Here is a 27,254-nt window from a genome sequence, read left to right as displayed (position 1 = left end):
TCCTCAATATAACGTCATGTTCCCAACAAATGAGGAGGAGATACTGTACACCGTATGAAAGGTCCATCTCCATTCCTCAATATAAAAGGTCATCAATGTACAATCAGTGGTATCTCATGTATCATAGTTGGTTTGGTGTATTGTACTCAATCTGATTTTTTTATATTTTCATATAGTATTGGTGACTGCAAAATGTGAATTCCTTTATATTTTAAATCTATTTTCTAACAGATGGACACCATGTCAGGAATACCTCGAAGGGAGATAATTTTTTATCTCCAGATTCTGATCCAAAAAATTATCACATTGCTGAATATTCTCCTGAAGTAAACCAAATGAGTGAAATGACACACCACAGACCATATCATGTGGAGACATCAATGGATCCCTCTAATCCTGAGGATTCTTCTGACCAATCACATCCTGTTACTTCAGATATCCATCTCCATTCTCACAGTGCAGATCCATCAACACCTCCATCTATACCCAAGGAGTCTTCTCTAATCCATGAAGGATTTCCCACAGGAGAGAGTTCATTATCTTGTTTGGAGTGCGGGAAATATTTTAAGACAAAATCAGAACTTCTTCTACATCTTAAAACTCACACCATGGAGAATCTTTCAGGTTCAGAGTGCGGGAAATCTTTCACTGAGGAAAGCAAACTTCTTACAGACCAGAAAAGTCACAAGAGTAATGATACAAATTCATGTTCAGAGTGCGGGAAACACTTCATTAGGAAAGCGAGCCTCATTATACACCTGAGGAGTCACACAGGCGAACGTCCTTATTCATGTTCAGAGTGCGGGAAATGTTTCTCTCAGAAAGGAGGCCTCCTAATACACCAAAGAATTCACACAGGTGAGCGTCCGTATTCCTGTTCAGAGTGTGGGAAATGTTTCACTCAAAAATCAAACCTTCTTCAACACCAGAGGAGTCACACAGGTGAGCGCCCATATTCCTGTTCAGAGTGTGGGAAAGGTTTCACTCACAAAGAACGACTTCTTAAACACCAGAGAAGTCACACGGGTGAGCGTCTGTTTTCATGTTTAGAGTGCGGGAAAGGTTTTACTCACAGAGGAAGCCTTGTTTATCACCAGAGATGTCACACACGTGAGGGTCCATATTCTTGTTCAGAATGTGGGAAATGTTTCGCTCACAGAGGAGGCCTTCTTACACACCAGAGAAGCCACACGGGTGAGCGTCCGTTTTCCTGTTCAGAGTGCGGGAAATGTTTTACTTGTAAAGCAAGTCTCATTTATCACCAGAGAAGTCACACAGGTGAGCGTCCGTTTTCCTGTTTAGAGTGCGGGAAATCTTTTACTAGGAAAGTAAGCCTTGTTGATCACCAGAGAATTCACACAGGTGAGCGTCCGTTTTCATGTTCAGCGTGCGGGAAATGTTTTACTCAGAGAGGAAACCTCGTTGATCACCAGAAAAGTCACACAGGCGAGCGTCCGTATTCCTGTTCAAAGTGCGGAAAATGTTTTGCCCTGAAAGGAAACCTTCTTCAACACGAGAGAAGACACATGGGTGAGCCTCTGTATTTATGTTTACAGTGTGGGAAATGTTTTACTCTGATAGGAAACCTTCTTCAACACCAGAGAAGTCACACAGGGAGCGTCCATATTCCAGTTCAGAGTGTGGGAAATGTTACGCTCACAAAGGAAGCTTTCTTAAACACCAGAGAAGTCACACAGTGAGCGTCGGCATTCATATTTCATTGGACAGGACATCTAATTAGACATGAGAGATTACCCCCCTGTAGCGGCCTGATACAGTTCCTGGCTCAGCACATCAAGAAAAAAGGAGGTTCCCTGTGACCGCACATCCATGTGGCCCCTAGGACCGGTGTGAAAGTGGCAACCTCAGCCTGGACTCCAACCAGACCACGTGACCGACGCGTTTCGCTCCGCCCCTCGGAGATTAGTCATGTTTCTGCACAGCTTGGGGTTTGCTACAAATTATAAGCTTTTCTCATCAGCCATGTTGACTCCGTCTGCCATACTTCTTATTTGTGACAATCCGAGTGTGTCTGGGTTTGGTTCGGTGAACATGACAAAAATTTGGGTGCCATATCTGAACCCCACTGAAACCCAGTTGACAAATATTTAAAAAAATAAAACAGTTCTGTCCATTATTTTCTAGGCTAATAGGTAAATGGTGGTCAATTAACCACTTGCCATCCGGGCCAATCCTGACACTTCGCTCTTACATGTTCTAGAAGATTACTTAAAACACCAAAACATTATACATATATATATATATATATATATACATATATATATATATATATATATATATATATATATATATATATATATATATATATATAGATGTACTGTATATATATATCTTTTAGCAGAGGCCCTATAGAATGAAATGATGGGTGTTGCAATTTTTGCACAGCAGTTTTTCCAAACGCAATTGTTTTGGAAAAAAACACAAGATAATACCTATTTTTTTTTGTAAAATATAAAAGATAATGTTACGCCAAGTAAATAGATACCAAACATGTCACGCTTTAAAATTGCGTCCACTCGTGGAATGGCCGCAAACGGTGGTTAAAAATCCCCATAGGGGATGCTTTAAACGCCTTTACAGGTTACCAGTGTAGAGTTATTAAGGAGGTTTGGTGATTTTGGTCTCACTCTGACGTTCGCGACGATACCTCACATGTGTGGTGTGATCACTGTTTATGTTCCCATTTGCACATAGGAACGGGGGTCGGGTGCTTTTAATGTTTTTTTTTTATTAGTTATTTTATACAAAATTTTTTTTACCCTTTTTTTTTTTTTTTTTTTGGATTAACTTTATTGCTATCACAAAGGATTAACAACATCCCTTGTGACAGCATGGACCATGAAAGGTCCTCTTTTTCGAGAGATCTGGGGTCTATTAGACCCCAAATCTCTCCTCTGGCCTCCAATGCAGCCGATCAGACAGATTGATCTGACGGCCAGGTAAACAAAGAGGCAGAACCGGAAGTGACAAGATACTCATCGCTTCCTGTTCTGGAGTCACAGAGATAGAGAGGAACAACATCAGTTCCACTCTCTCTGTTCTGTGCAGACATCACCACCAGTTGAATTGCTCACAGGGCTCCGTGATCGGACAGCAGAGCCTGGGAAAGGCAGCGGTGATGGGAGGTGGGTGGGACCCCCTTCCGCCACCTGCAGAAGTGATCGAGTCTCTATTCAGCTGGAAAGTGAATCACCGACTGAACATTTTCATACCAGGATGATGCCTGTAGGTGCAGGCATCCTCCAGGTATAACCACTGAAACCCAAGGATGTCCATGGACATCCTCCCGACGGGAGGTGGTTAAGCTTTGACAATAAAACCTGAAAGCTGATTGGTTTCTATGCAGAGCTGCATCAGATTTTGCACTCTTGAGTTTTAGTAAATAACCCCCAGTGATTTTAGAAATGCTTAAAGTGAAACATTAAAAATGCAAAACGCAAGCCCCTCTACAGATATCCCTATGGACAACTAGATGACTGATTGTGATTTTCAGGTTCCCTGAGTACCCACTTGGGTCTAGATACTAGTTACTCCTTCTATTGCTCATGTCTTTGCAAAAAAAATTCACCATACTCATAGCTCCCAACTGTCCCGGATTTTGAGGGGCTTTCCCTGATTTTGAGGGACTGTCCCGGATTTCGAGTGACGGTCCCGCATTTTGAGGGTCTGTCCCTGATTTCTAGGGAATCTCCTTGATTTGGAACAAAGTCCCTCTGTCCCTCTTTCCTCCTTATTTCTCCCTCATTTTGGTCTGATCTATAGAGTTGTATATAAAATGCGCTTTTTATCTTCCAAAAAGTGTTTCCCAGTGCTAAACCTTTCATCCAATTCCTAAATTGCTGCATTTGTAAATTTCAAAAGCCAATATAAAGGAATAGTAGTGGTAAAAAAAGCACTTGTGGGTTTAACCAATCATTTTTTTTGTATAATTCTCCTGTGTCCTACTTTTGCTAATTGGTGTCCCTCGTTTCCATCTCAGAAAGTTGGGTGGTATGACCATACTACATACTATGATACCACTTAGGCTGTTACAGTTTGTAATTTGATATTTTTGTATGGAGGTAATGGCCCCTGCGAGGGCGTGTTTGGCCTCTTTATGTTTCGTTTTGTATTTCTATGCAAAATCAATAAAACTGATTTAAATAAAAAATATGTAAAACTCGAATAAAAAAACATGGACCTCCACACAAAAAAATGTAATGGGGTTCCCTACTAATTCTGGTCTGGAATTGATTTTAAGGGGGAAACCTGAAAAAAAATTGTAGGCTCCCACAAAAATCCATAGCAGACCCTTATCTGAGCATGCAACCTGACAGACCAGGAAAGGGAGGCGGGGGTTCACCCCCCATCTTGAACTATATGAGGTCATATGCTCTCAACATGTGGGGCACGTACACGGCAAAGCACCTTGTCCCCATGTTGGTGAGGACATGGGCTTCTTCTCTACAACCCTGGCTCAGGGCTTGTGAGGGATCTGCAAACAGGGAGTCTTCTTGGAATTGGAAAGCCCCCTTTAACAATAAGCCAGCTCCCAGATACCATCATCATGTGAATGAGTAAATTATACATGGTACCCCTACTCATTCACCAAAACAAAATGTAAACAGGAAAAAAGCACACGTGAAGTTTTTTACGAAACCTTTGCTGCTATAGTGTGGGCCGGCTGTGCAGAATCACGTATATATACTGTACATGATTCTGCTCTTCCATGTAAGGGGCACTGGCGTGCCGCTTGTGTTGTGATTGGTCACAGCACAAGCCTTTCAGAGGGTGCCGGCCAATGGATGTCCGCCTGAACCTGCTGATCGGCAAGAAGGAAGGCAGGACAGAGCTCTTTTATTTATTTATATACAGCGTTTCATGACCGCACAATTGTCAGTTAAAGTAACGCAGTGCCATATCGCAAATAATGGTCTGGTCATGAAGGGGGGTGAATCTTCTGGAGATCAAGTAGTTAAAAAATGCAAAAGTCTTGGTGGCGGTGTAAGAAAATTTGGAGTAAGGAAATGAATACTGAGGTAAGAAATTTGTGGGAATGTCCAAACCAAAAAAGGAAGAAGAAGAAGAAGAAGAAGAAGAAGAAGGGAATACTCCCGATGATCACAGAAGAATCAATAGACCTTTTTTAGAAGGCAGGAGAACATCAGATGATATCAAATAACTTCGAAAAACAAAGTGTTTGTGAGTAAGTGGAAGAGCAATTCGAAGGAGGACATTTCATGTTGGCTTGAGGGCAAGAATACAAGCATGTATCATTAATGTTTGAATAGACATGATGTAAATTATAGAGATGTATTTAGCAGCAAATTTGGAATAAAATGATATATAACATGATAGGTTTCAGCACTTTTACCAGTTAATATATCATTTCAAATTGTAGAAATTCTACATTTTTCACTGTTGGCCATTAGTGTACGTACATATGTAACCAGTGCAGGGAAAATGTAGGTCAGTACAGTAAAGGTCTCACCTTGTTGGGAATCCATATTGGTGTTCTCAGAGTAGGAAGAGCCATATCTAAATGACCTTTAGAGGAACATCAGGAAGGTCATATAAAATATTGTATATTTAAACAATGATGGTCAGCACTAGGGTCATCGGTCCAAATCCCAACCCACAGTGCTGCCTGCACAGAGTTTGCTTGTTCTCCTTATGTCTGTGTGGGTTTCCTTCAGGTTTTAATTGCCTCCTGTCTAAATTGGCCCTAGTATGTGTATGTATAAATGTGAGTTAGGGACCAGGACTGATGTGAATGTACAATATGTATGCTGCATAAATTGATGCCACTATATACTGTAAGTACCTGTAATAAATTTGAAAACATTTTTTTTAAATATAGCTCAAATCAAAAATGTTTTCTATTTTTTATAGATTGGGGAAGAATTTGATCCCCTTTTGTGTTTTTTAATGCTATCCAGGAAAATTTATCACCACTTCCTGTAATGCCCTGTACACACAGCCGAACTTTCTGGCAGACTAGGTTCGACGGTCTTCCCGACGGACTTCTGGCGGACTTCGAGTGCCCCCCCTCCTGAACCGTATCAGGCCACATGCCCTCAACATAGGGTGATGGGCGCCCCTCTCCCCCAAAGCACCCACCCCCATGTTGAGGGCATGCGGCCTTGTCTGGTTCAGGAGGGGGGGGGCGCTCGCTCGTCCCACCCCCTTTCCTGACCGGCCGGGCTGTGTGCTCGGATAAGGGTCTGGTATGGATTTTTGGGGGGCCCCCACGCCGTTTTTTCGGCGTAAGGGGTTCCCCTTAAAATCGATACCGGACCTAAGGGACATTGTCACCTCCCTTTCACGCTGATGCAATAGGAAAATGTATTTTTTCTATTGCAGCGAGTGCGAGATGTACAGTAACCTGTCGCCGAGAACCAGCACGAACATTCTCATGGGCAGGTGCTGTAGCTGCCCTAGCGTCGTATTTGGTCCGTTGGACCAGCATACAGATGAACAGGCTTCCAGATAGGAACTGGGTCCGGCGGAGTTCCGGCGGAAAGATTTGAAACATGTTTCAAATCTAAAGTCCGTCAGATTTTCGTCCGAAAAGGTCAGTCGGAAGTCCAATGAAGCCCACACACGGTCGGATTGTCCGCCGGATTCGGTCCGTTGGACCAGTCCTGACGAAAAGTCCGCTCGTGTGTACACGGCATAAGTCTTGTAAGTTGGGTGGTGGGGCCTCCATGGATATGACTTGTTCTTAATCTAGCACATCCCACAGATGCTCGATTGGATTGAGATCTGGAGAATTTGGAGGCCAAGTCCAACTTGTTGTTTTCCTCAAACCATTCCTCAAATTCATCAGACCAGACCATCTTCTTCCATTGTGCTGTGGTCTAATTCTGATGCTCATGTGCCCATTGTAGGTCCTTTTGGCTGTGGACATGGGTCGGCATGGGCACCCTGACCCAGTGGCGTAGCGTGGGTTGTCAGCACCCGGGGCAAGGCAAGTAATTTGCGCCCCCCCAACCTGCGGACTTTTAGCACTCCCAGAGTCCTGTCCCTTCCCTTCCTACAATAGTACTAACCAACCTGATTCCTATACTGACCACTACACTCTACTGTCCACTACACTGACCACTATACTACACTGACTACTATACTGTCCACTACACTATACTGCTCACTACACTGACCACTATACTGTCCACTACACTATACTGACCTCTATACTGTCCACTACACTATCCACTATACTTTACTGTCCGCTATACTTACCACTGCACTATACTGACCACTATACTGTCCACTACACTGACCACTATACTGTCCACTACACTATACTGCCCACTACACTGACCACTATACCATACTGCCCACTACACTATACGGTCCACTATACTGCCCACTACATTATACTGCCCACTACACTATATCACTAAACTGCCCACTACACTATACTGACCACTACACTGTCCACTATACTTTACTGTCCGCTATACTTACCACTGCACTATACTGACCACTATACTGTCCACTACACTATACTGCCCACTACACTGACCACTATACTATACTGCCCACTACACTATACGGTCCACTATACTGCCCACTACACTATACAGCCCACTACACTATACCACTAAACTGCCCACTACACTATACTGACCACTATACTGCCCACTACACTATACTGTCCACTATACTGCCCACTACACTATACTGTCCACTATACTGATCTCTACACTATACTGCCCACTATACTGTCCACTACACTACCCACTACACTATCCACTATACTGACCTCTATACTGTCCACTACACTATCCACTACACTGCCCACTACATTGTCCACTATACTGTCCACTACACTATACTGCCCACTACACTGACCACTATACTGTCCACTACACTATACTGCCCCCTACACTGACCGCTATACTGTCCACTACACTGACCACTATACTGTCCACTACACTATACGGTCCACTATACTGCCCACTACACTATACTGCCCACTTTACTGTCCACTACACTATACTGCCCACTACACTATACCACTATACTGTCCACTACACTGACCGCTATACTGCCCACTACACTATACTGACCACTATATTGTCCACTACACTATACTGTCCACTATACTGACCTCTATACTATACTGTCCACTACACTATATTGACCACTATACTGCCCACTACACTATACTGTCCACTATACTGACCTCTATACTATACTGTCCACTACACTATATTGACCACTATACTGCCCACTACACTATACTGTCCACTGCACTATGCTATCCACTATACTGACCACTATATGGTCCACTACACTGACCACTAAACTATACTGTCCACTATACTGCACTGACTACTTTACTGTCCACTACACTATCCTACCTACAGTATTCCTATACTGCCTACTACACTGCATGACTCTAGCTGCTCTTCTACTCACTCTCTCTGGCTGGCTGCTCCCTCTTCCCAGACTGTGTCCCGCCCCCCCCCGGGCCAGCAACATGACTCTCATCACAAGGGAGTCTTACCTTTTCTTCTTTGTTTCCCATCGGTCCGGAGGGGAGCAGGAGGAGGAGACAGCGGCGCTCACAATCTTTTTGTGTCCCCCGCGCTCCGCCATGTTCAGTCTCCGGCGCCTTGTGATTGGGTGTATGGGGTCATGTGCGGCGGTGGGGCTGGCCTGTTAACGCTCGCGCTTGCTCCTGGAGTCCCTCCTCCGCACATGACCCCATTTACCCAATCACAGGGTGCCAAAGACTGAACATGTGCAGAGGCGGGACTCCAGGATGTACCGCGATCATGGATAGGCCAGCCGCGCCGCCGCACATGACCCCATACGGCCAATCACAGGGCGCCGGAGACTGAAAATGGCGGCCAGAGCGTGGGTACACCGGGCAGTGAATTTAGGAGGAGGCAGCCAGTAGTCACACACTGGCACGGAATTGCGCCCCCCCTAAATGTTGCGCCCGGGGCCACGGCCCCCTCCGCACCCCCCACGCTACGCCACTGCCCTGACCGGTCTGAGGCTACACAGCCCCATACACAACAAACTGTGATGCTCTGTGAGTTCTGACACCTTTCTATTGGGACCAGCATTAACTTTTTCAGCAATTTGAGCTCCGGTAGCTTTTCTATTGGATCAGAATACACAGGCCAGCCTTCCCTCCCCACATGCATCAATGAGCCTTGGCCATCCATGATCCTGTCACCGATTTTCCTTCCTTGGACCACTCTTGGTAGGTCCTGACTACTGCAGATGGGGAACATCCCTTAAGATCTGGAGGTGTGGAGTTGCTCTGGCCCAGTTATCTAGTTAGTACAATTTGGCCCTTGTTAATGTCGCTTAAATCCATACTTTTGTCCATTTTTTTTCTGCTTTCAACACAGTAACTTCAGGGACAACGTGTTCATTTGCTGCCTAATAGATCCAAACCACTTTCAGGTGCCATTGTCACGAGATAATCCATGTTATTCACCTTACCTGTCTGTGGCCATAATGTTATGTCTGATTGGTGTATACTCCATACCTGTGGGACCTCTGTGGAAGAGCTTTAGTAGCACTGTTGGAGCGGGGACAGAGGACACTACCGGGGGTGGGGGTTGATGTGAAGGGGGTCAGATGACACTGTTTTGGGGGGGTACACTGGGGGGAGGAACGGGGCAGAGAAAACTACATTGGGGGGTACAAAACAGTACTGTGGGGGAACAGAGGACACTACAGTGGGGAGGGGGGGGGGGGTGATGCGAAGGGGCAGAGGACGCTGCATTGGGGGGTAACAGAACACTACTGTGGGGGGAGTGGGGCAGAGGACACTACAGTGGGGGGAAGTGATGTTGCGGGGCAGAGTACACTGTGTTGGGGAGGGGGACAGAACACTACTGTTCGGGATTCAATATTTTGGCGCACATAATCAGACATTTATAGAATTTTTCACAAAACACTTCTAATGTGATTTGTCTCAGCTGGCGTAGCACAACATAGAACTTCTCTTATAACACGTTTAATTGGGAGCGCGGAAAAGGCGCCACTATTTACATCACAAAACCAATGTCTTTCTCTTTGTTAATTCCCCCCATTGTGTCTCTGGACAACAGATAACACTACGTTGCTGGGCGACAACAGACACAGCCAAGTCCTCTCATGCCATTGGCTGCGGTCTGCACATGCCCAGTAATGTCTCCTGACTGTGTGAAGGGGGTGTGGTTCCCCGCCCTGTGGGCGTTTCAGGAAGTACTCCATTCCTGCCGTTATTGGTTGCCTAGCAACAACAGAAGCTGAGTTTCTTTACTGTCCACCTGTTGGGCTCTTGTGCTGGAGCGTTGTAATCGTGTTGGGCTATTCGGGAGACGTTTTCTGAAGGAGGTATTTATTACAAGTTTTCACTATTATCCTTTTTAGGCTGGATTTATATCTGAGGTGAGAGATTTTCAGATTTTTTTTTTTTTTTATTAGAATGTATTTTATGTTTTTGCGTAAATGAGTGTATTAGAACCAAATCTCATACATTTACATGTGTATTCAAACTTCAGACATTTCTGTTTTGACCAATGGAAAGCAGTAAGGGGACAAGACCGATTCTTGACAACGTCCAAAATATAACGGCTCAATTTGCTTGTTTCTGGTGTTCTCATTGATGTCCATTTGCAAAAAAACAAAAACAAATTCTGCCTCAGAGGTAGTTCATGTAGGTTTTGGTGCATCAGGCATTTAACTACAGGCACCATATGTGAACAGTGCTCATATATGAAGAGCCATCATTAAAATATGTGGGATTTGTTTGTTGAGAGTTTAGTAGCTTTGGGTTTCAGTGTGAACAGAGGGAGTCATTGTAGTTGCAGTTACTTATGGTTGTTTGCCATGCTTAAACTTTTGCCACCCACATAACAGGCATGCAGTGATAGTGGGTTTTTTCACCCCCACACCACACATAGGTGTTCCTGTGCTGAGAGCATGCTTACTAACCATTTATCCAACTGTCCATCCAGAGCCTCTGGTTTATAGACCAGATACATCCTAAATATAGAGCCATTTATCCAACTGTCCATCCAGAGCCTCTGGTTTATAGACCAGATACATCCTAAATATAGAGCCATTTATCCAACTGTCCATCCAGAGCCTCTGCTTTATATACCAGATACATCCTAAATATAGAACCATTTATCCAACTGTCCATCCAGAGCCTCTGGTTTATAGACCAGATACATCCTAAATATAGAACCATTTATCCAACTGTCCATCCAGAGCCTCTGGTTTATAAAACCAGATACATCCTAAACATAAAACCATTTATCCAACTGTCTATCCTAAGCCTCTGGTTTATAGACCAGATACATCCTGAATATAGAGCCATTTATCCAACTGTCTGTCCAGATCCTCTGGTTTATAGACCAGATACATCCTAAATGTAGAGCAATTTGTCCAACTGTCCATCCAGGGCCTCTGGTTTATAGTCCAGATACATCCTAAATATAGAGCCATTTATCCAACTGTCCATCCAGAGCCTCTGGTTTATAGACCGGATACATCCTAAATATAGAACCATTTATCCAACTGACCATCCAGAGCTTCTGGTTTATAGACCGGATACATCCTAAATATAGGGTTATTTATCCAACTGTTCATCCAGAGCCTCTGGTTTATAAAACCAGATACATCCTAAACATAAAACCATTTATCCAACTGTCTATCCTAAGCCTCTGGTTTATAGACCAGATACATCCTGAATATAGAGCCATTTATCCAACTGTCCATCCAGAGCCTCTGGTTTATAGACCAGATACATCCTAAATGTAGAGCAATTTGTCCAACTGTCCATCTAGAGCCTCTGGTTTATAGACCAGATACATCCTAAATATAGAGCCATTTATCCAACTGTTTATCCAGAGCCTCTGGTTTATAGACCGGATACATCCTAAACATAGAGCCATTTATCCAACTGTCCATCCAGAGCCTCTGGTTTATAGTCCAGATACATCCTAAACATAGAGCCATTTATCCAACTGTCCATCCATCGGAAGATTTTCTCACATTTTCTGTTCTGCCTGATACCTGCCACCTCACCACAGGCTTCTCCTCACTATCCGGAGTTAAAATATGTTCTGATGAAGTTAGCCTTTAAATAGAATAGAATGGTTTTCCTTCAGTTACTTTATAAACAAGACCTCTAGTTTGGTATAACAAGCAGTATGAACTATGGAGGAACTCTTTACTGTATTTTATTATCTTTATTTATTTACTATCCATTTACAGAGAGGAGAGTCCTATATAGATCATATGACCACATCAATGATGACGATGGACAAAGACCAAAGTCACATGACAGAGAGGATATTAGACCTCACCCTGGAGATCATCTACCTGCTGATTGGAGAGGTGAGGAGGATTCTGGGGGGGTAAAATTACAACATTTTTTTCTCTACTAATCACAAATCTGTCCAGAGAGCTGAGGGGCATTCTGGGAATATTATACAATCATTTTACTATTAAATAAGTGCTGAATGTATGAGGTGAATATGATGTGACCTGATATGGGGGAAATTCTGTGAATGTCACTGAATGTCTTAAGTAAGCATTTACATTTCTGACGACATATCTCAATAGGGTTACGCAGTAGTGAAGAAGACATCCGGTGAGTATGTTACCTCCAGTAGACATCACCATGTGTCAGAAAGATGGAGAGGAACCCCAAGACACATCACTGTCCCTTCATCTGTGCCATTGACTCCTTTATGTAACAAGAAGAAGATTCTAGAAGTCACCAAGAAGATCATTGATCTGCTGACAGGAGAGGTGAGCGGTGCTGGGAATTCTGGGACATTATCCAGTAACAGACAAGGGATGTGTCTGGATGGTGACTGTATCATTGTGTGTGTCAGGTTCCTATAAGGTGTCAGGATGTCACTGTCTATTTCTCCATGGAGGAGTGGGAGTATATAGAAGGACACAAGGATCTCTACAAGGACGTCATGATGGAGAATCAGCAGACCTTGAATAATGGAAAATTAGAAAAACATAAACTTTCCTTGAATGACATGATGTTGAAGCTCACCCTGGAGATCATCCACCTACTGATTGCAGAGGTGAGGAGGATACTAGTAGGATCATGTGACATCACCCTATCTCTAATAATGGGACACTAACCAGTCTGTAGAGGTGAGGAGGTTTCTAATATTTTATTTACTGCTGTATATCACAGGACTGTGCTGTAGTTATGAAGACATCTGTTGAGAATATCTCAAGGAGGAAAAGTCCCCGCTTGTCTAAAAGAACGAGAGAAAGACAAAACCCCATTACTGTGTCTCCACCTGCCTTCCTGAATCTTGAGAGGAACAGCAAGAAGAAGATCCTAAAAGTCACCAAGAAGATGATTGATCTGCTGACAGGAGAGGTGAGCGGTGCCGGGAATTCTGGGACATTATCCAGTAACAGACAAGGGATGTGTCTGGATGGTGACTGTATCATTGTGTGTGTCAGGTTCCTATAAGGTGTCAGGATGTCACTGTCTATTTCTCCATGGAGGAGTGGGAGTATTTAGAAGGACACAAGGATCTCTACAAGGACGTCATGATGGAGAATCGGCCGCCCCTCACATCACCGGGTAAGAGGAGACTTCACTGTAAACGAGAGAGCAACACAGGAGGTCCAACTAGATAAACTTTAAATGCAGAAAGTATTTTCAGTTTGCTTCTACAAGTATAGGGTATGTAGTTTAAGAAAACATTTTAGAAACTTCACAGTCTATGGTAAGATGAGATTACTATATAATTGGCTGACGAGGCGAGTTAAAGCTTTTGTTAACCTAAAAAAAATGGATCCTGTCCCTTTAAACATGTTATACAGCACAGTGTTGTGCTGTGTAATTTGGCCCCCCTGTATCACCTGAAATACCTGGCTGATCCTGCCAGTTTCTGCCCTCCCCTCTGTAAGCTGACCACGGTATATCATGGCTGCTGAACCCTGACACTGTGCTCAGCTTACGTGCCTCCGTCATCCGCAGCCCTGCTCTCCTGTGTCTGTGTCCTCCTCTGTCCTCCTCCCCCTCCCTTCCTACCTGTCAGCTCCCCCTACTGCTGCTGGAATAACTCTGACCTGTTAATAGTATCGGCGCTGTCTCCTAATGACAAGTGCCCCTGTGTGTGTGGTTTATAAAAATGAAGCAGTATATATGAGATTTCTGAGCATCGATCGGCAATCGCGTAACCGGCTGGCTCTCTCCCCTCCCCCCCTCCTGACTGACATCAGCGGGGGGATCTCGGCCCTGCCGGCTGCATCTGTCAGATGGGGAGAGGAGAGAGCCGGTCAGTCACATGAGCACTGATAGGCTCTCAGAAATAAGGTATATACTGCTTTATTTTTATAAATCACACACACAGGGGCACTTGTCATTAGGAGACAGCGCTGATACTATTAACAGGTCAGAGTGGCTTAACAACCACTTTAAGATATCAGTTTAATTTGAAAAAAGTCATCATACCTACCAGAAGAATGAAATCTTTGTTAAATTGCTAGATAGTAAGGTTGAAAAAAAGAAGTAAATCCATTGAGTTCACCCAATTAGTATTCATCACACTACCCAATAAATAAGGAGGAGTTACTGTACACCATATGAAAGGTCCATCTCCATTCCTCAATATAACGTCATGTTCCCAACAAATGAGGAGGAGATACTGTACACCATATGAAAGGTCCATCTCCATTCCTCAATATAACGTCATGTTCCCAACAAATGAGGAGGAGATACTGTACACCATATGAAAGGTCCATCTCCATTCCTCAATATAACGTCATGTTCCCAACAAATGAGGAGGAGATACTGTACACCATATGAAAGGTCCATCTCCATTCCTCAATATAACGTCATGTTCCCAACAAATGTGGAGGAGATACTGTACACCATATGAAAGGTCCATCCCCATTCCTCAATATAATGTCATGTTCCCAACAAATGAGGAGGAGATACTGTACACCATATGAAAGGTCCATCTCCATTCCTCAATATAACGTCATGTTCCCAACAAATGAGGTGGAGATACTGTACACCATATGAAAGGTCCATCTCCATTCCTCAATATAACGTCATGTTCCCAACAAATGAGGTGGAGATACTGTACACCATATGAAAGGTCCATCTCCATTCCTCAATATAACGTCATGTTCCCAACAAATGAGGAGGAGATACTGTACACCATATGAAAGGTCCATCTCCATTCCTCAATATAACGTCATGTTCCCAACAAATGAGGTGGAGATACTGTACACCATATGAAAGGTCCATCTCCATTCCTCAATATAACGTCATGTTCCCAACAAATGAGGTGGAGATACTGTACACCATATGAAAGGTCCATCTCCATTCCTCAATATAAAAGGTCATCAATGTACAATCAGTGGTACCTCATGTATCATAGTTGGTTTGGTGTATTGTACTTAATCTGATTTTTTTATGTTTTCATATAGTATTGGTGACTGCAAAATGTGAATTCCTTTATATTTTAAATTTACTTTCTAACAGATGGACACCATGTCAGGAATACCTCGGAGGGAGATATTTTTTCATCTCCAGATGATGATGCGGAAAATAATGCTGAATATTCTCCTGAAATAAACCAAATGAGTGAAATGACACACCACAGACCATATCATGTGGAGACATCAATGGATCCCTCTAATCCTGAGGAATCTTCTGACCAATCACATCCTGTTACTTCAGATATCCATCTCCATTCTCACAGTGCAGATCCATCAACACGTCCATCTATACCCAAGGAGTCTTCTCTAATCCATAAAGGATTTCCCACAGGAGAGAGTTCATTATCTTGTTTGGAGTGCGGGAAATATTTTAAGACAAAATCTGAACTTCTTCTACATCTTATACACCAAAGAAGTCACACAGGCAAACGTCCTTATTCATGTTCAGAGTGCGGCAAATGTTTCAGTTGCAAGGGAAATCTTCAAATACACCTGAGGAGTCACACAGGCGAACGTCCTTATTCATGTTCAGAGTGCGGGAAATGTTGCTCTCAGAAAGGAGACCTCCTATTACACCAAAGAATCCACAGAGGTGAGCGTCCGTTTTCATGTACAGAGTGTGGGAAATGTTTCACTCAAAAAACAAACCTTTTTGCGCACCAGAGATGTCACACGGGTGAGCGTCCGTATTCCTGTTCAGAATGCGGGAAATGTTTCACTCAGAAATCAGGGCTTCTTACACACCAGAGGAATCACACGGGTGAGCGTCTGTTTTCATGTTCAGAGTGTGGGAAATGTTTTACTCAGAAAGGAAGCCTGGTTAATCACCAGAGGAGTCACACGGGTGAGCGTCCGTTTTCATGTTCAGAGTGCGGGAAATGTTTTACTCAGAAAGGAAGCCTTGTTTATCACCTGAGATGTCACACAGGTGAGCGTCCGTTTTCTTGTTTAGAGTGTGGGAAATGCTTCGCTCACAGAGGAGTCCTTCTTACACACCAGAGAAGTCACGCGGGTGAGCGTCCGTATTCCTGTTCAGAGTGCGGGAAATGTTTTACTCGGAAAGAAAGCCTTGTTCATCACCAGAGATGTCACACAGGTGAGCCTCCGTTTTCATGTCCAGAGTGCGGGAAATGTTTTACTTGGAAAGGAAACCTTGTTGAGCACCTAAAATGTCACACAGGTGAGAGTCCATTTTCATGTTCAGAGTGTGGGAAATGTTTTACTCGGGAAGGAAGCCTTGTTGAGCACCTGAGATGTCACATGGGTGAGCGTCCGTATTCCTGTTTAGAGTGTGGGAAATGTTACGCTTACAAAGGAAGCTTTATGAAACACCAGAGAAGTCACTCAGTGAACGTCGGTATTCATCTTTCATTGGACAGGACATCTAATTAGACATCAGAGAACACCCCCCCCCCCCCGCTGTAGCGGCCTGATACAGTTCCTGGCTCTGGTTCTGCACATCAAGACAAAAGGAGGGACCCAGTAACCGCACATCCATGTGGTCCCTGGGACCGGTATGAAAGTGGCAACCTCAGCCTGGACTCCAACCAGGCCACGCGTCCAACGCGTTTCGCTCCGCCCCTCGGAGATTAGTCATGTTTCTGCACAGCTTGGGGTTTGCTGGAAATGATAAACTTTTCTTGTCAGCCATGTTGACTCCGTCTTCCATATTTATCATTAGTGACAATCCGAGCGTGTCTGGGTTTGGTTCGGTGAACATGACTAATTTGCAAAAAAACTTAAATATACTGGCTCTGATAGGAGACCAAATCAGGTATAAATAACAAGTGTAAAATATTGTCCTGTAGTATGGCTCCTAATAGGACAACCAGAACAAGTCCACAGATTCAAGGCAAGCCTTGAAGGGAAGGGGGGGAGTGGAAGCTGCCTCAAAAACATGCAACGAGAAGAGAGAAAAATAGGCGCCTCAGAGTGTAGACTGTAAGATGATTTAATGAGGGTATAAAAGTATAAAACTCACATGATGAAAGTAAAAAAAAATGTGCATGTCACAGTAAAGGTGAATCCAAGAGACGTCAGTGGGTGTAATGGCTTCGTAAGCCCACGCTGTAGCAGTCCGCCACTTACAGAGGCTGTTCCAGCCAGCTGGATGGTGGTAAGGAGGAAGAGCTCACTAAGCCTCAACGCGTTTCGGAGCATGCGCAGTAGGTAAAAACTAGAGACAGCCTCTGCAAGTGGCGGACTGCTACAGCATGGGCCTACGGAGCCCCTACACCCACTGATGTCTCTTGGATTCACCTTTCCTGTGACATGCTCATTTATTTACTTTTATCATGGGAGTTTTATACTTTTATACCTTCATTAAATCATCTTACAGTCTACACTCAGAGACTGAGATGACTCATGACTTTAGTCTCTGAATGACTTTAGTCTTTTTAGTCACTGAATGACTTTAGTCACTTTAGTCACTGAATGACTTTAGTCACTTTAGTCACTGAATGACTTTAGTCACTTTAGTCACTGAATGACTTTAGTCACTTTAGTCACTGAATGACTTTAGTCACTTTAGTCACTGAATGACTTTAGTCACTTTAGTCACTGAATGACTTTAGTCACTCAGATGACTAAAATTTGGGTGCCAAATCTGAATCCCATTGAAATCAATGGGAGCCGTAATATTTAAAAAATTGTTCTGCCGATTCTTTTATAGGCTAATAGGTAATAGATTGTCAAAAAATGGCATGGGGGGGATGGGGCCGTGCCCTGGGGAACATGTACAAAAGCAAAAAAAAAAAATTTTAATTTTGGCTGGAAGAGCGGGGGGGATTTACTAAAACTGGAGCAACTCAGAATTTGGTGCAGCTGTGCATGGTAGCCAATCATCTTTCTAACTTCAGCTTGTCCTCTAAGCTTTGACAATAACACCTAAATGCTGATTGGTTTCTATGCAGGGCTGCACCCAATTTTGCACTCCAGTTTTAGTAAATAAAAACCTCTGTGATTTTTGTCATGCTTAAAGTGAAACACTAAATGGGACATTCATTTTACTAGATTGGTCTCTGCTAGGGACCAACTCATTTAATTTAAATTCCTGCATCGTATATATCTTACTCCAGTTAGATTGGCTAAGATGTTCCCTACCCAGTCACCTGGTTGCTGGTGGTGCAGTTCCCTCAAAGCCGATTTCATGCATATCTTTTGGAATTGCTCGAACATCCAAGTATTTTGGAAGGGGGTCACAAAATGTATAACAGAAGTAACCGCCATTCCTATACAGTCCACGATAGAGGTGTGCCTTTTGGGACTGGTAGACAATCTAGCACCAAAAAGAGCAATGCCGCGTGCACATGAGCGGACTTTCCGTCAGAAAAGGTCCGACGCATTCCAATCGTGTGGGGGCTTTATCGGACCTTCATCTGACCTTTTGTGTCGAAAATTCCAAAGGACCTAGAAATAGAACATGTTTCAAATCTTTCCGACGGACTCGATTCCTATCGAAAAATCAGTTCGTCCGTATGGTAGTCTGATGGACCAAAAACTACGCAAGGGCAGCTACTGGCTACTGGCTATGAACTTCCTTATTCTAGTCCGGTCGTACGTCAGCACGTTCGAAACGATCGGACTTTGGTGTGATCGTGTGTAGGTAAGTCCGTTTCATTGGAACTCCGTCGAAACTCCATCGGAAAGTCCTTCGGGCTTCAGTCCGACGAGAAGTCCGCTCGTGTGTACGCGGCATTACTCGTACTTTGCTGACGATCCTTATCTATCACGCTAGGAAAATGATAGTGTTATCATGGAAAAAGCCCAATCCTCCATCTGTATCAGCGTGGAAGGGTGTGGTTAATAGGGCTGCACCTTTATACAAGGCCACATACATTAGCAGGGGCATACCACAGAAATTTGATAAAGTGTGGGGAAGTTGGATGAATAGTGAAACTACGGTGGCGGATTGAGTGGCACCCAATAGAATGCACTTGCAGTAGGATTTAATATGTATGTAACTATTTGACATATCTAAACGTTCCATTGACTGTTATTAGGAAAAGGTGGCCTTATTATTATTTTGATCTCTTCACTGAGTGAGGGTCTGGAAGGAGGAAGAGAGAGTCAATGCTGAAGAAATGTAAATAGTTTCTTTTTGTGTGTGGCCCATTGGGTCTTGTGTGTTATGTTAAAAAGCAATAAATAAAAATTTTCAAAAAAAAAGTGAAACATTAAAAATGCAAAACGCAAGCCCCTCTACAAATACCCCTATGGACAGCTAGATGATTGATTGTGACTTTCAGGTTCCATGAGCTCCCACTTGGGTCTAGATACTCCTTCCATCGCTCATGTCTTTGCAAAAAAAAAAATGCACCATACTCATAGCTCTCAACTGATTTTGAGGGGCTGTCCTGGAATTTGAGGGGCTGTCCTAGATTTTGAGGGGCTGTCCCGGATTTCGAGGGGCTGTCCTGGATTTCAAGGGACTGTCCCGGATTTCAAGGGACTGTCCCGGATTCGGAACAAAGTCCCCCCCTGTCCCTCTTTCCTCCTCATTTGTCCCTCATTTTGGTCTGATCTATAGAGTTGTATATAAAATGCACTTTTTAGTCCTCAAAAAGTGTTTCCCAGTGCTAAAACTTTCATCCCATTTCTAAATTGCTGCATTTGTAAATTTTAAAAGCCAATATAAAGGAAAAGAAGTGGTAAAAAAAAACCACTTGTGGGTTTAACCAATCATTTTTTGTATAATTCAACCTTAAGGGGTGTGTCCTATACCTACATACTTTTGATAATAGGTGTCCCTCATTCCCGATCGCAAAAAGTTGGGTGGTATGACCATACTACATACTATGTTGCCGTTTAGGCTGTTATTGTTTGTAAATTGATATTTTTGTACGGAGGTAATGGCCCCTGCGAGGGCATGTCTTGCCTCTTTATGTTTTGTTTTGTATTTCTGTGCAAAATCAATAAAACTGATTTAAAAAAAAAAAATATGCAAAACTCAAATAAAAAACATGGACGTCCACACAAAAAATGTCATGGGGTTCCCCACTAATTCTGGTCTGGCATTGATTTTAAGGGGGAAAACCTGAAAAAAAAATTGTAGTGTAGCAAAGTCTCAAGCCTCTTTAGGCCTAATAGTTACCTCCAGAGTTAGGGAGAGCTGACATCCTTCAGTGTAGAGTGGGTTATAAGGCATGGTGGGTGTAATGCAAGATGAATAGGTGGGCGCCAGACACTTTTTGAATGCAAAGAGATTTATTATCTCTTTAACAGAACTGTGGAGAGAGGGTTGGGGCCAGGACACCCTTAGGACACCCTTAGGTAGATGCAAAGATAATTAGCAGACGCCAAGACTTCTATAGGTAGACAGCTATACAGGTGAAGGCCTCCAGCCGGAAACCACTTCTGTACAGGTAGAAGCGCTGTCTCCTATGGCAACAATCTTGGAGCTGTTACTAACGGTAATTGTATTCAATATTTGCAACACGAACAGTTCTCAGAGTACCCCACACTCACTCACTGGGGGTCTTCACTCATCAAGTTCCCAGTCTCTCACTAGACTTCAGATCCACCAACCACTGGATCCCCTGAGCTCTTCCAAGAGAAACCTCAAATGAAGACTAGGTCTGAGGAGTCCATGCCATATCCTCCTGGGGCTATTTCCTTTTTGCAAATATTGAGTTGGCCCACCCTTTGCAGCTATAAGAGCTTCAACTCTTCTGGGAAAGCCGTCCACAAGGTTTAGGAGTGTGTCTATGGGAATGTTTGACCATTCTTCCAGAAGCGCATTTGTGAGGTCAGGCACTGATGTTGGACGAGAAGGCCTGGCTCTCAGTCTCCGCTCTAATTCATCCCAAAGGTGCTCTATCAGGTTGAGGTGCAGACCAGTCAAGTTCCTCCACCCCAAACTCGCTCATCCACGTCTTTAAGGACCTTGCTTTGTGCAAGTTTGAGACATCCTCCAATGTTGGGGTCGGCAAACTGTCGATCACAAATGGAAAGGTCCACCATGAGGGGGCCGACAGGTGGATCATAACTACGGCTCTGCCTCCTCAGAGCACAAGGCGGGAACTGGATGGAGGGCGGGAGCAGGAGCTGTTCAGTGATTGGTTGCTAGACGGTCCTAGCAACCAATCACCAGCTTGCTATTATGAACTCCAGCAGCTCCAGCTCCTTCCACCCAGCAAAATGCTGTCTCCTGATCTCCACCCTGATGAACACACTGGCAGGTGGGAAGTGCTACCTACACAGCGCTGTGTGTATGTGGGGGGGGGGCGGGTTACACTGTTGGAGGGGGGTACAGAGGACACTACGGGGGGAGGCGGTTGATGTCAAGGGGGTCAGACGACATTGTTTGGGGGGGGGGGGGCACAGGACATTACTAGGGGCAGGATGGGGGCAGGACACTAAAGTGGGAGGGGTGATGTAAAGGGGCCAGAGGACACAACATTGGGGGGTACAGGACACTAGTGTGGGGATAAGAGGACACTATAGGGTGGGGGTGAAGGGGCAAAGGACACTGTATTGTGGGTTACAGAACACTTCTGTAGGGGCAGAGGACACAACAGTGGGCGGGGGTGATGTCAAGGGGGCAGAGCAAACTGCATTGGGGGGTGGGTACAGAACACTACTGTGGAGGGGGGTAGAGGACACTATAATGAAGGGGTTGATGTGAAGGGGCTGTTGTTGGGGGGTACAGAACATTACTGTTAGGGGAGGGGGGCAGAGGAAACTGCTATGGGGAGGTAGAGGACACTGCAGTGGGGGGGGATGGTGATGTGAAGGGGCAGAGGACGCTGCATTGGGGGTTACATAACACTACTGTGGGGGGAGGGGGGCAGGGGACACCACGGGGGGGGGGGGGGAATTGAAGGGGCAGAGGACACAGCATTGGGGGGTACAGCACACTACTGTGGGAGGGGGGCAAAGGACACTACAGTGGAAGGGTGATGTGAAAAGGACAGAAGACACTACTGTGATGCTGTATTTTTATTGGGAGCTTGGTAGTTTGTTTTTTTTTTATTTAGGGCGCCCCAACCGGGATCTTTGGTATCCTCCATGTTGTCCAGGTAGATCTTAACCTCTGAGAGGTTGCCTACCCCTACTCTATTAAAACGAGGTGGAAAGGCTGGGGTGGTGATGTCACAATCTCCACCTCATCCAATGGAGCCCTTCCCAAGAAAGTGACCCCCTGTGGTTACTATGTAGCAGGACAACCAGGACCTGGAAGATGCTGACGATCACTGAAGTGGCGGCGACTACTACCGTGATTCTTGGCTTCCAATGCGGTCCCTCAGGTATGGAGTATGTACACTTATCCTCCAAGGTGGACCGATGTAACTGGAGTCTAACTTTAATTATTAATAACAAATGAATGAAAGTGACACCCGCCAATCCATGATTTTGTCCCATGGTAATGGTGCACCAGATTTGAGGGTGCTTAGGATGCGTGCGCTAACATTTTGGTGCCAAACGGAAGTTCTGTTCACTACTATTTCCATTGCTCTGGTAGCGGTTTATATTTTTCTTAACCCCTTCAGATCCACGCTATAGCGGAATGATGGCTACAGTGCGGATGTACTTTGCCGGGAGGCCGTCAATAGATGTCTCCCCTTTGCACGCTTTCTGTGCACCTCCCTGCAGGACGTGCGTGGCGCGCGCTGTGATCACCGAGTCAATGAGACTCGGGTGATCACAGATTGGAGTGAGGGGCCGATCCCGGCCCCTTACCAGGTGATCAGCTGTCAGCCAATGACAGCTGATCACATGATGTAAATAGAAGACTGGTAATCGTTTTTTTTTCTCCTCACGCTAAAAGCGTGAGGAGAAAAAAAAGCTGATTACCGGCTTCTGTGTGAGGGAAATCGGTCCCGAAGAGGAAGAGGCGCCGCCGCCTCATCTGTGCCCACCAATACTGCCTGCCAGTGCCACCTGCCAGTGCCCACACAGTGCCATGAATCAGTGCCCACCAGTGCATAAGTGCCAGCAATCAGTGCCACCTATTAATGCCCACGAGTGCAACTTATCAATGCCCACTAGTGGTGCCAATCAGTGCCTCATCAGTGCCACCTAGCAGTGCTGCCTATCAGTGTCACCTACCAGTGCCGATCAGTGCTCATCACTGCCACCCATCAGTGCCTATTACTGCTAACCATCAGTAACCATCAGTGCCGGCTATCAGTGCCACCTATTAGTGCCCTTCAGTGCCACCTATCAATGACCTTCAGTGTCGCCAATCAGTGCTACCCATCAGTGCCACCTCTCAGTGCCCACCAGTGCTGCCTATTAGTGCCCATCAGTGCCACCTTATTAGTGCCCATCAATGCAGCCTATAAGTGCCCATCAGTGCCAGCTATCAGTGCCACATATTAGTGCCCTTCACTGCCACTTATCAATGCCCATCAGTGCTGCCTATTAGTGCCCATCAGTGCCACCTTATCAGTGCCCATCAATGAAGGAGAAAAATGACCTGTTTGGAAAATTTATTAAAAAAATATAAAACGGTTTTGTATTTAAAAAAAAAAAAAGTGGTCTTTTTGAATTTTATAACAAAAAAATAAAAACCACAGAGGTGATCAAATACCACCAAAACAAAGCTCTATTTGTGGGAACAAATGATACAATTGTCATTTGTGTACAGTGTTGTGTGACCGCGCAATTGTCATTGAAAGAGTGACAGCGCTGAAAGGTGATAATTGTCCTGGGCGGGAGGGGGGTATAAGTACCCGGTATGGAAGGGGTTAAATTGGAACATTGGCTCGAGGGCTTCAATATTTTGGCGCACACAATCGGACATTTATAGAATTTTTCACAAAGCACTTCTAATGTGATTTGGCTCAGCCGGCGTAGCACAACATAGAACTTCTCTTATAATTCGGGCGCACGGAAAACGCGCCAATATTTACACCACAAAACCAATGTATTTCTCTTTGTTAATTCCCCCCATTGTGTCTCTGGACAGCAGATAACACTACGTTGCTGGGTGACAACAGACACAGCCAAGTCTTCTCGTGCCATTGGCTGCGGTCTGCACATGCCCAGTAACTTCACCTGACTGTGTGGAGGGGGGTGTGGTTCCCCGCCCTGTGGGCGTTTCAGGAAGTACTACATTCCTGCCGTTATTGGTTGCCTAGCAACAACAGAAGCTGAGTTTGTTTACTGTCCACCTGCTGGAGCGTTGTGATCGTGTTGGGCTATTCGGGAGACGTTTTCTGAAGGACGTATTTATTACACGTTTTCACTATTATCCTTTTTATGCTGGATTTATATCTGAGGTGAGAGATTTTCAGTTTTTTCTTTTTTTTTATTTGAATGTATTTTATGTTTTTCCATGCGTAAATGAGTGTATTAGAACCAAATCTCATTCATTTACATGTGTATTCAAGCTTCGGACATTTCTGTTTTGACCAATGGAAAGCAATATGGGGACAAGACCAGTCCTTAATAACGTTCGAATTATAGCGGATCGATATGCTTGTTTCAAGTGTTCTCATTGATGTGCATTTGCCAAAAAACACCCAATTCTGCCTCAAAGGTAAGAGGCAACATTGGGTGTTTATTTGCCGCAAACAAACTGAAAAATTCTGAAAAAAAAGTCCCATCAAATGCAGCCACTGTGCCCATCAAACGCAGCCACTGTGCCCATCAAACGCAGCCACTGTGCCCATCAAACGCAGCCACTGTGCCCATCAAATGCAGCCACTGTGCCCATCAAAGGCAGGCACTGTGTCCATCACACCTCTGCTATGATTGGACACCTGATAGGCCTCCAATCACAGCTCCTGTCGTTTCAGCCAATCAGGTGATGAGTAACAGATCCGAGCACCTGATTGGCGGAGAGGCAGTTTCGTGTTAGGAAAGCGAATATTCATTTGCTTTTCTAACACAGCTGAGTGACGTGCGAGCGCCCAGCATGGCACTCACAGGTCACCTTTTTTGACGCCTATTAGAGCCTATGGCGCTAATCAGGTGCTTCAAAAACACCCCCCCCTCTGCCACTGTAATTCAGGCGCCCGACACCTGAAAAGGGGCTGGGCGCCTAAAAAGGGTGTGGCAGCGATGGCCATAGATAGATTCAAGCATGGCATGAATCTATCTATTGGTGCTAGAGAGGGTGGCAGGAGAGAGGGGGCGGCACCCATGCGCCCTTATGGACACCGCCACTGAGTGCTTATATATGAACTGCCATCATTCAAATGTATGGGATTTGGTTTGTTGAGAGCTTTGTAGCTTTGGGTTTCAAACTACAAAACGCTTAGGTGTGAATGGGGAGAGTCATTGTAGTTGCGGTTACTTACGGTTGTTTGCTCTGCTGAAGCTCTTGCCACCCACATAACACATGTGTAGTGATAGTGGGCCTTTTCACCCCCACACCACACATAGGTGTCCATGGATAACCAGGGTTTGTGTGCTGAGAGCGTGCTTACTAACCATTTATCCAACTGTCCATCCAGAGCCTCTGGTTTATAGACCAGATACATCCTAAATATAGAACCATTTATCCAACTGTCCATCCAGATCCTCTGGTTTATAGACCAGATACATCCTAAATATAGAACCATTTATCCAACTGTCCATCCATCAAAAGATTTCTTCTCATTTCCTGTTCTGCCTGATACCAGCCAACTCACTAGAGGCTTCCCCTCACTATCCAAGCTGAAATACATATTACCACTTGACCACTGGGCACTTAAACCCCCTTAATAACCAGACCAATTTTCAGCTTTCGGTGCTCTCACACTTTGAATGACAATTACTCAGTCATGCAACACTGTACCCAAATGAAATTTTTGTCCTTTTTTTCACAAAATAGAGCTTTCTTTTGGTGGTATTTAATCACTGCTGGGTTCTTTATTTTTTGAGCTATAAAAGGAAAAAGACCGAAAATTCTGTAAAAAAATGCATTTTTCTTCGTTTCTGTTATAAAATTTTGCAAATTAGTAATTTTTTCTTCATATATTTTGGCCAAAATTTATACCGCTACATATCGTTGGTAAAAATAACCCAAATCGGTGGATATTATTTGGTCTTTGTGAAAGTTATAGAGTCCACAAGCTGTGGTGCCAATATCTGAAAACTGATCACACCTGAAGTACTGACGGCCTATCTCATTTCTTGAGACCCTAAGGCCCCTTTCACACGATCGGACCGTTCAGGTCCGCCTGTCAGTTTTGACGGCGGACCTGAACGGGCGCTCCATGTTAGTCTATGGAGCGTCAGATGTCAGCGGAGACATGTCCGCTGACATCCGATCCGCTAAAAGCAGATGGTTGGCTCTACGTCCAGGTCCGTCGCTGGCGGATCGGATCGGGTGAGATCTGATGAAAACGGACATGCGGTCCGTTTTCATCCGATCCCTCCATAGGCGGCAGCGGCGCCTGACAAGCCCCTCCCCGCTCAGTGAGCAGAGAGGGACCTGTCAACCGCCGGCTCAGCGGAGATCAACGGACAGATCTCCCGCTGAGCCGGCGGACCGAGGCGGGCTCCGTAGAAACGGAGTCCGCCTCGTGTGAAAGGGGCCTAACATGCCAGAAAAGTACAAATACCCCCCAAATGACCCCTTTTTGGAAAGAAGACATTCCAAGGTATTTAGAAAGATGCATGGTGAGTTTTTTGAAGTTGTCATTTTTTTCCCACAATTCTTTGCAAAATCAAGATTTAGGGGGGGATGGCTGAGCATGGAGGGATGGATGGATGTGACTGCACATGTCACTGAGCAGCGCTGTGGGCACTACACATCCAGCCCACAGTGCGGCCCCCATCCAATCCCTCCCCCTCTGTACCGATCGGTACAGAGAGGGGAGGGAGGAACCGGTTTCATGACATGACGCCAGTTTGTTTACATGTGA

The 27,254-nt window shown here is 44.7% G+C and overlaps 2 protein-coding genes across 2 annotated transcripts in view; both read left to right on the top strand.

Moving 5' to 3' along the window:
- The window catches only part of LOC141104664 (uncharacterized), a 30,696-nt gene extending 26,596 nt beyond the window's left edge, over window positions 1-4,100 (top strand). Inside the window, exon 8 of the mRNA XM_073594331.1 lies at window positions 775-4,100. Coding sequence (XP_073450432.1) covers window positions 775-1,700 — 926 coding nt within the window. The 3' untranslated portion in view covers window positions 1,701-4,100. The remainder of the gene's footprint in view (window positions 1-774) is intronic.
- The window catches only part of LOC141106765 (uncharacterized), a 136,032-nt gene that overhangs the window by 88,371 nt on the left and 20,407 nt on the right, over window positions 1-27,254 (top strand). Inside the window, exons 15-21 of the mRNA XM_073597692.1 lie at window positions 10,335-10,350; window positions 12,238-12,360; window positions 12,589-12,777; window positions 12,864-13,067; window positions 13,184-13,375; window positions 13,462-13,585; window positions 15,500-16,468. Coding sequence (XP_073453793.1) covers window positions 10,335-10,350; window positions 12,238-12,360; window positions 12,589-12,777; window positions 12,864-13,067; window positions 13,184-13,375; window positions 13,462-13,585; window positions 15,500-16,468 — 1,817 coding nt within the window. The remainder of the gene's footprint in view (window positions 1-10,334; window positions 10,351-12,237; window positions 12,361-12,588; window positions 12,778-12,863; window positions 13,068-13,183; window positions 13,376-13,461; window positions 13,586-15,499; window positions 16,469-27,254) is intronic.

Source organism: Aquarana catesbeiana, linkage group LG08 (assembly GCF_042186555.1).
Source record: "Aquarana catesbeiana isolate 2022-GZ linkage group LG08, ASM4218655v1, whole genome shotgun sequence".
Lineage (NCBI taxonomy): Eukaryota > Metazoa > Chordata > Amphibia > Anura > Ranidae > Aquarana > Aquarana catesbeiana.
The sequence above is the reverse complement of the archived record's forward strand: the minus strand, read 5'-3'. Positions and strand labels throughout refer to the sequence as shown.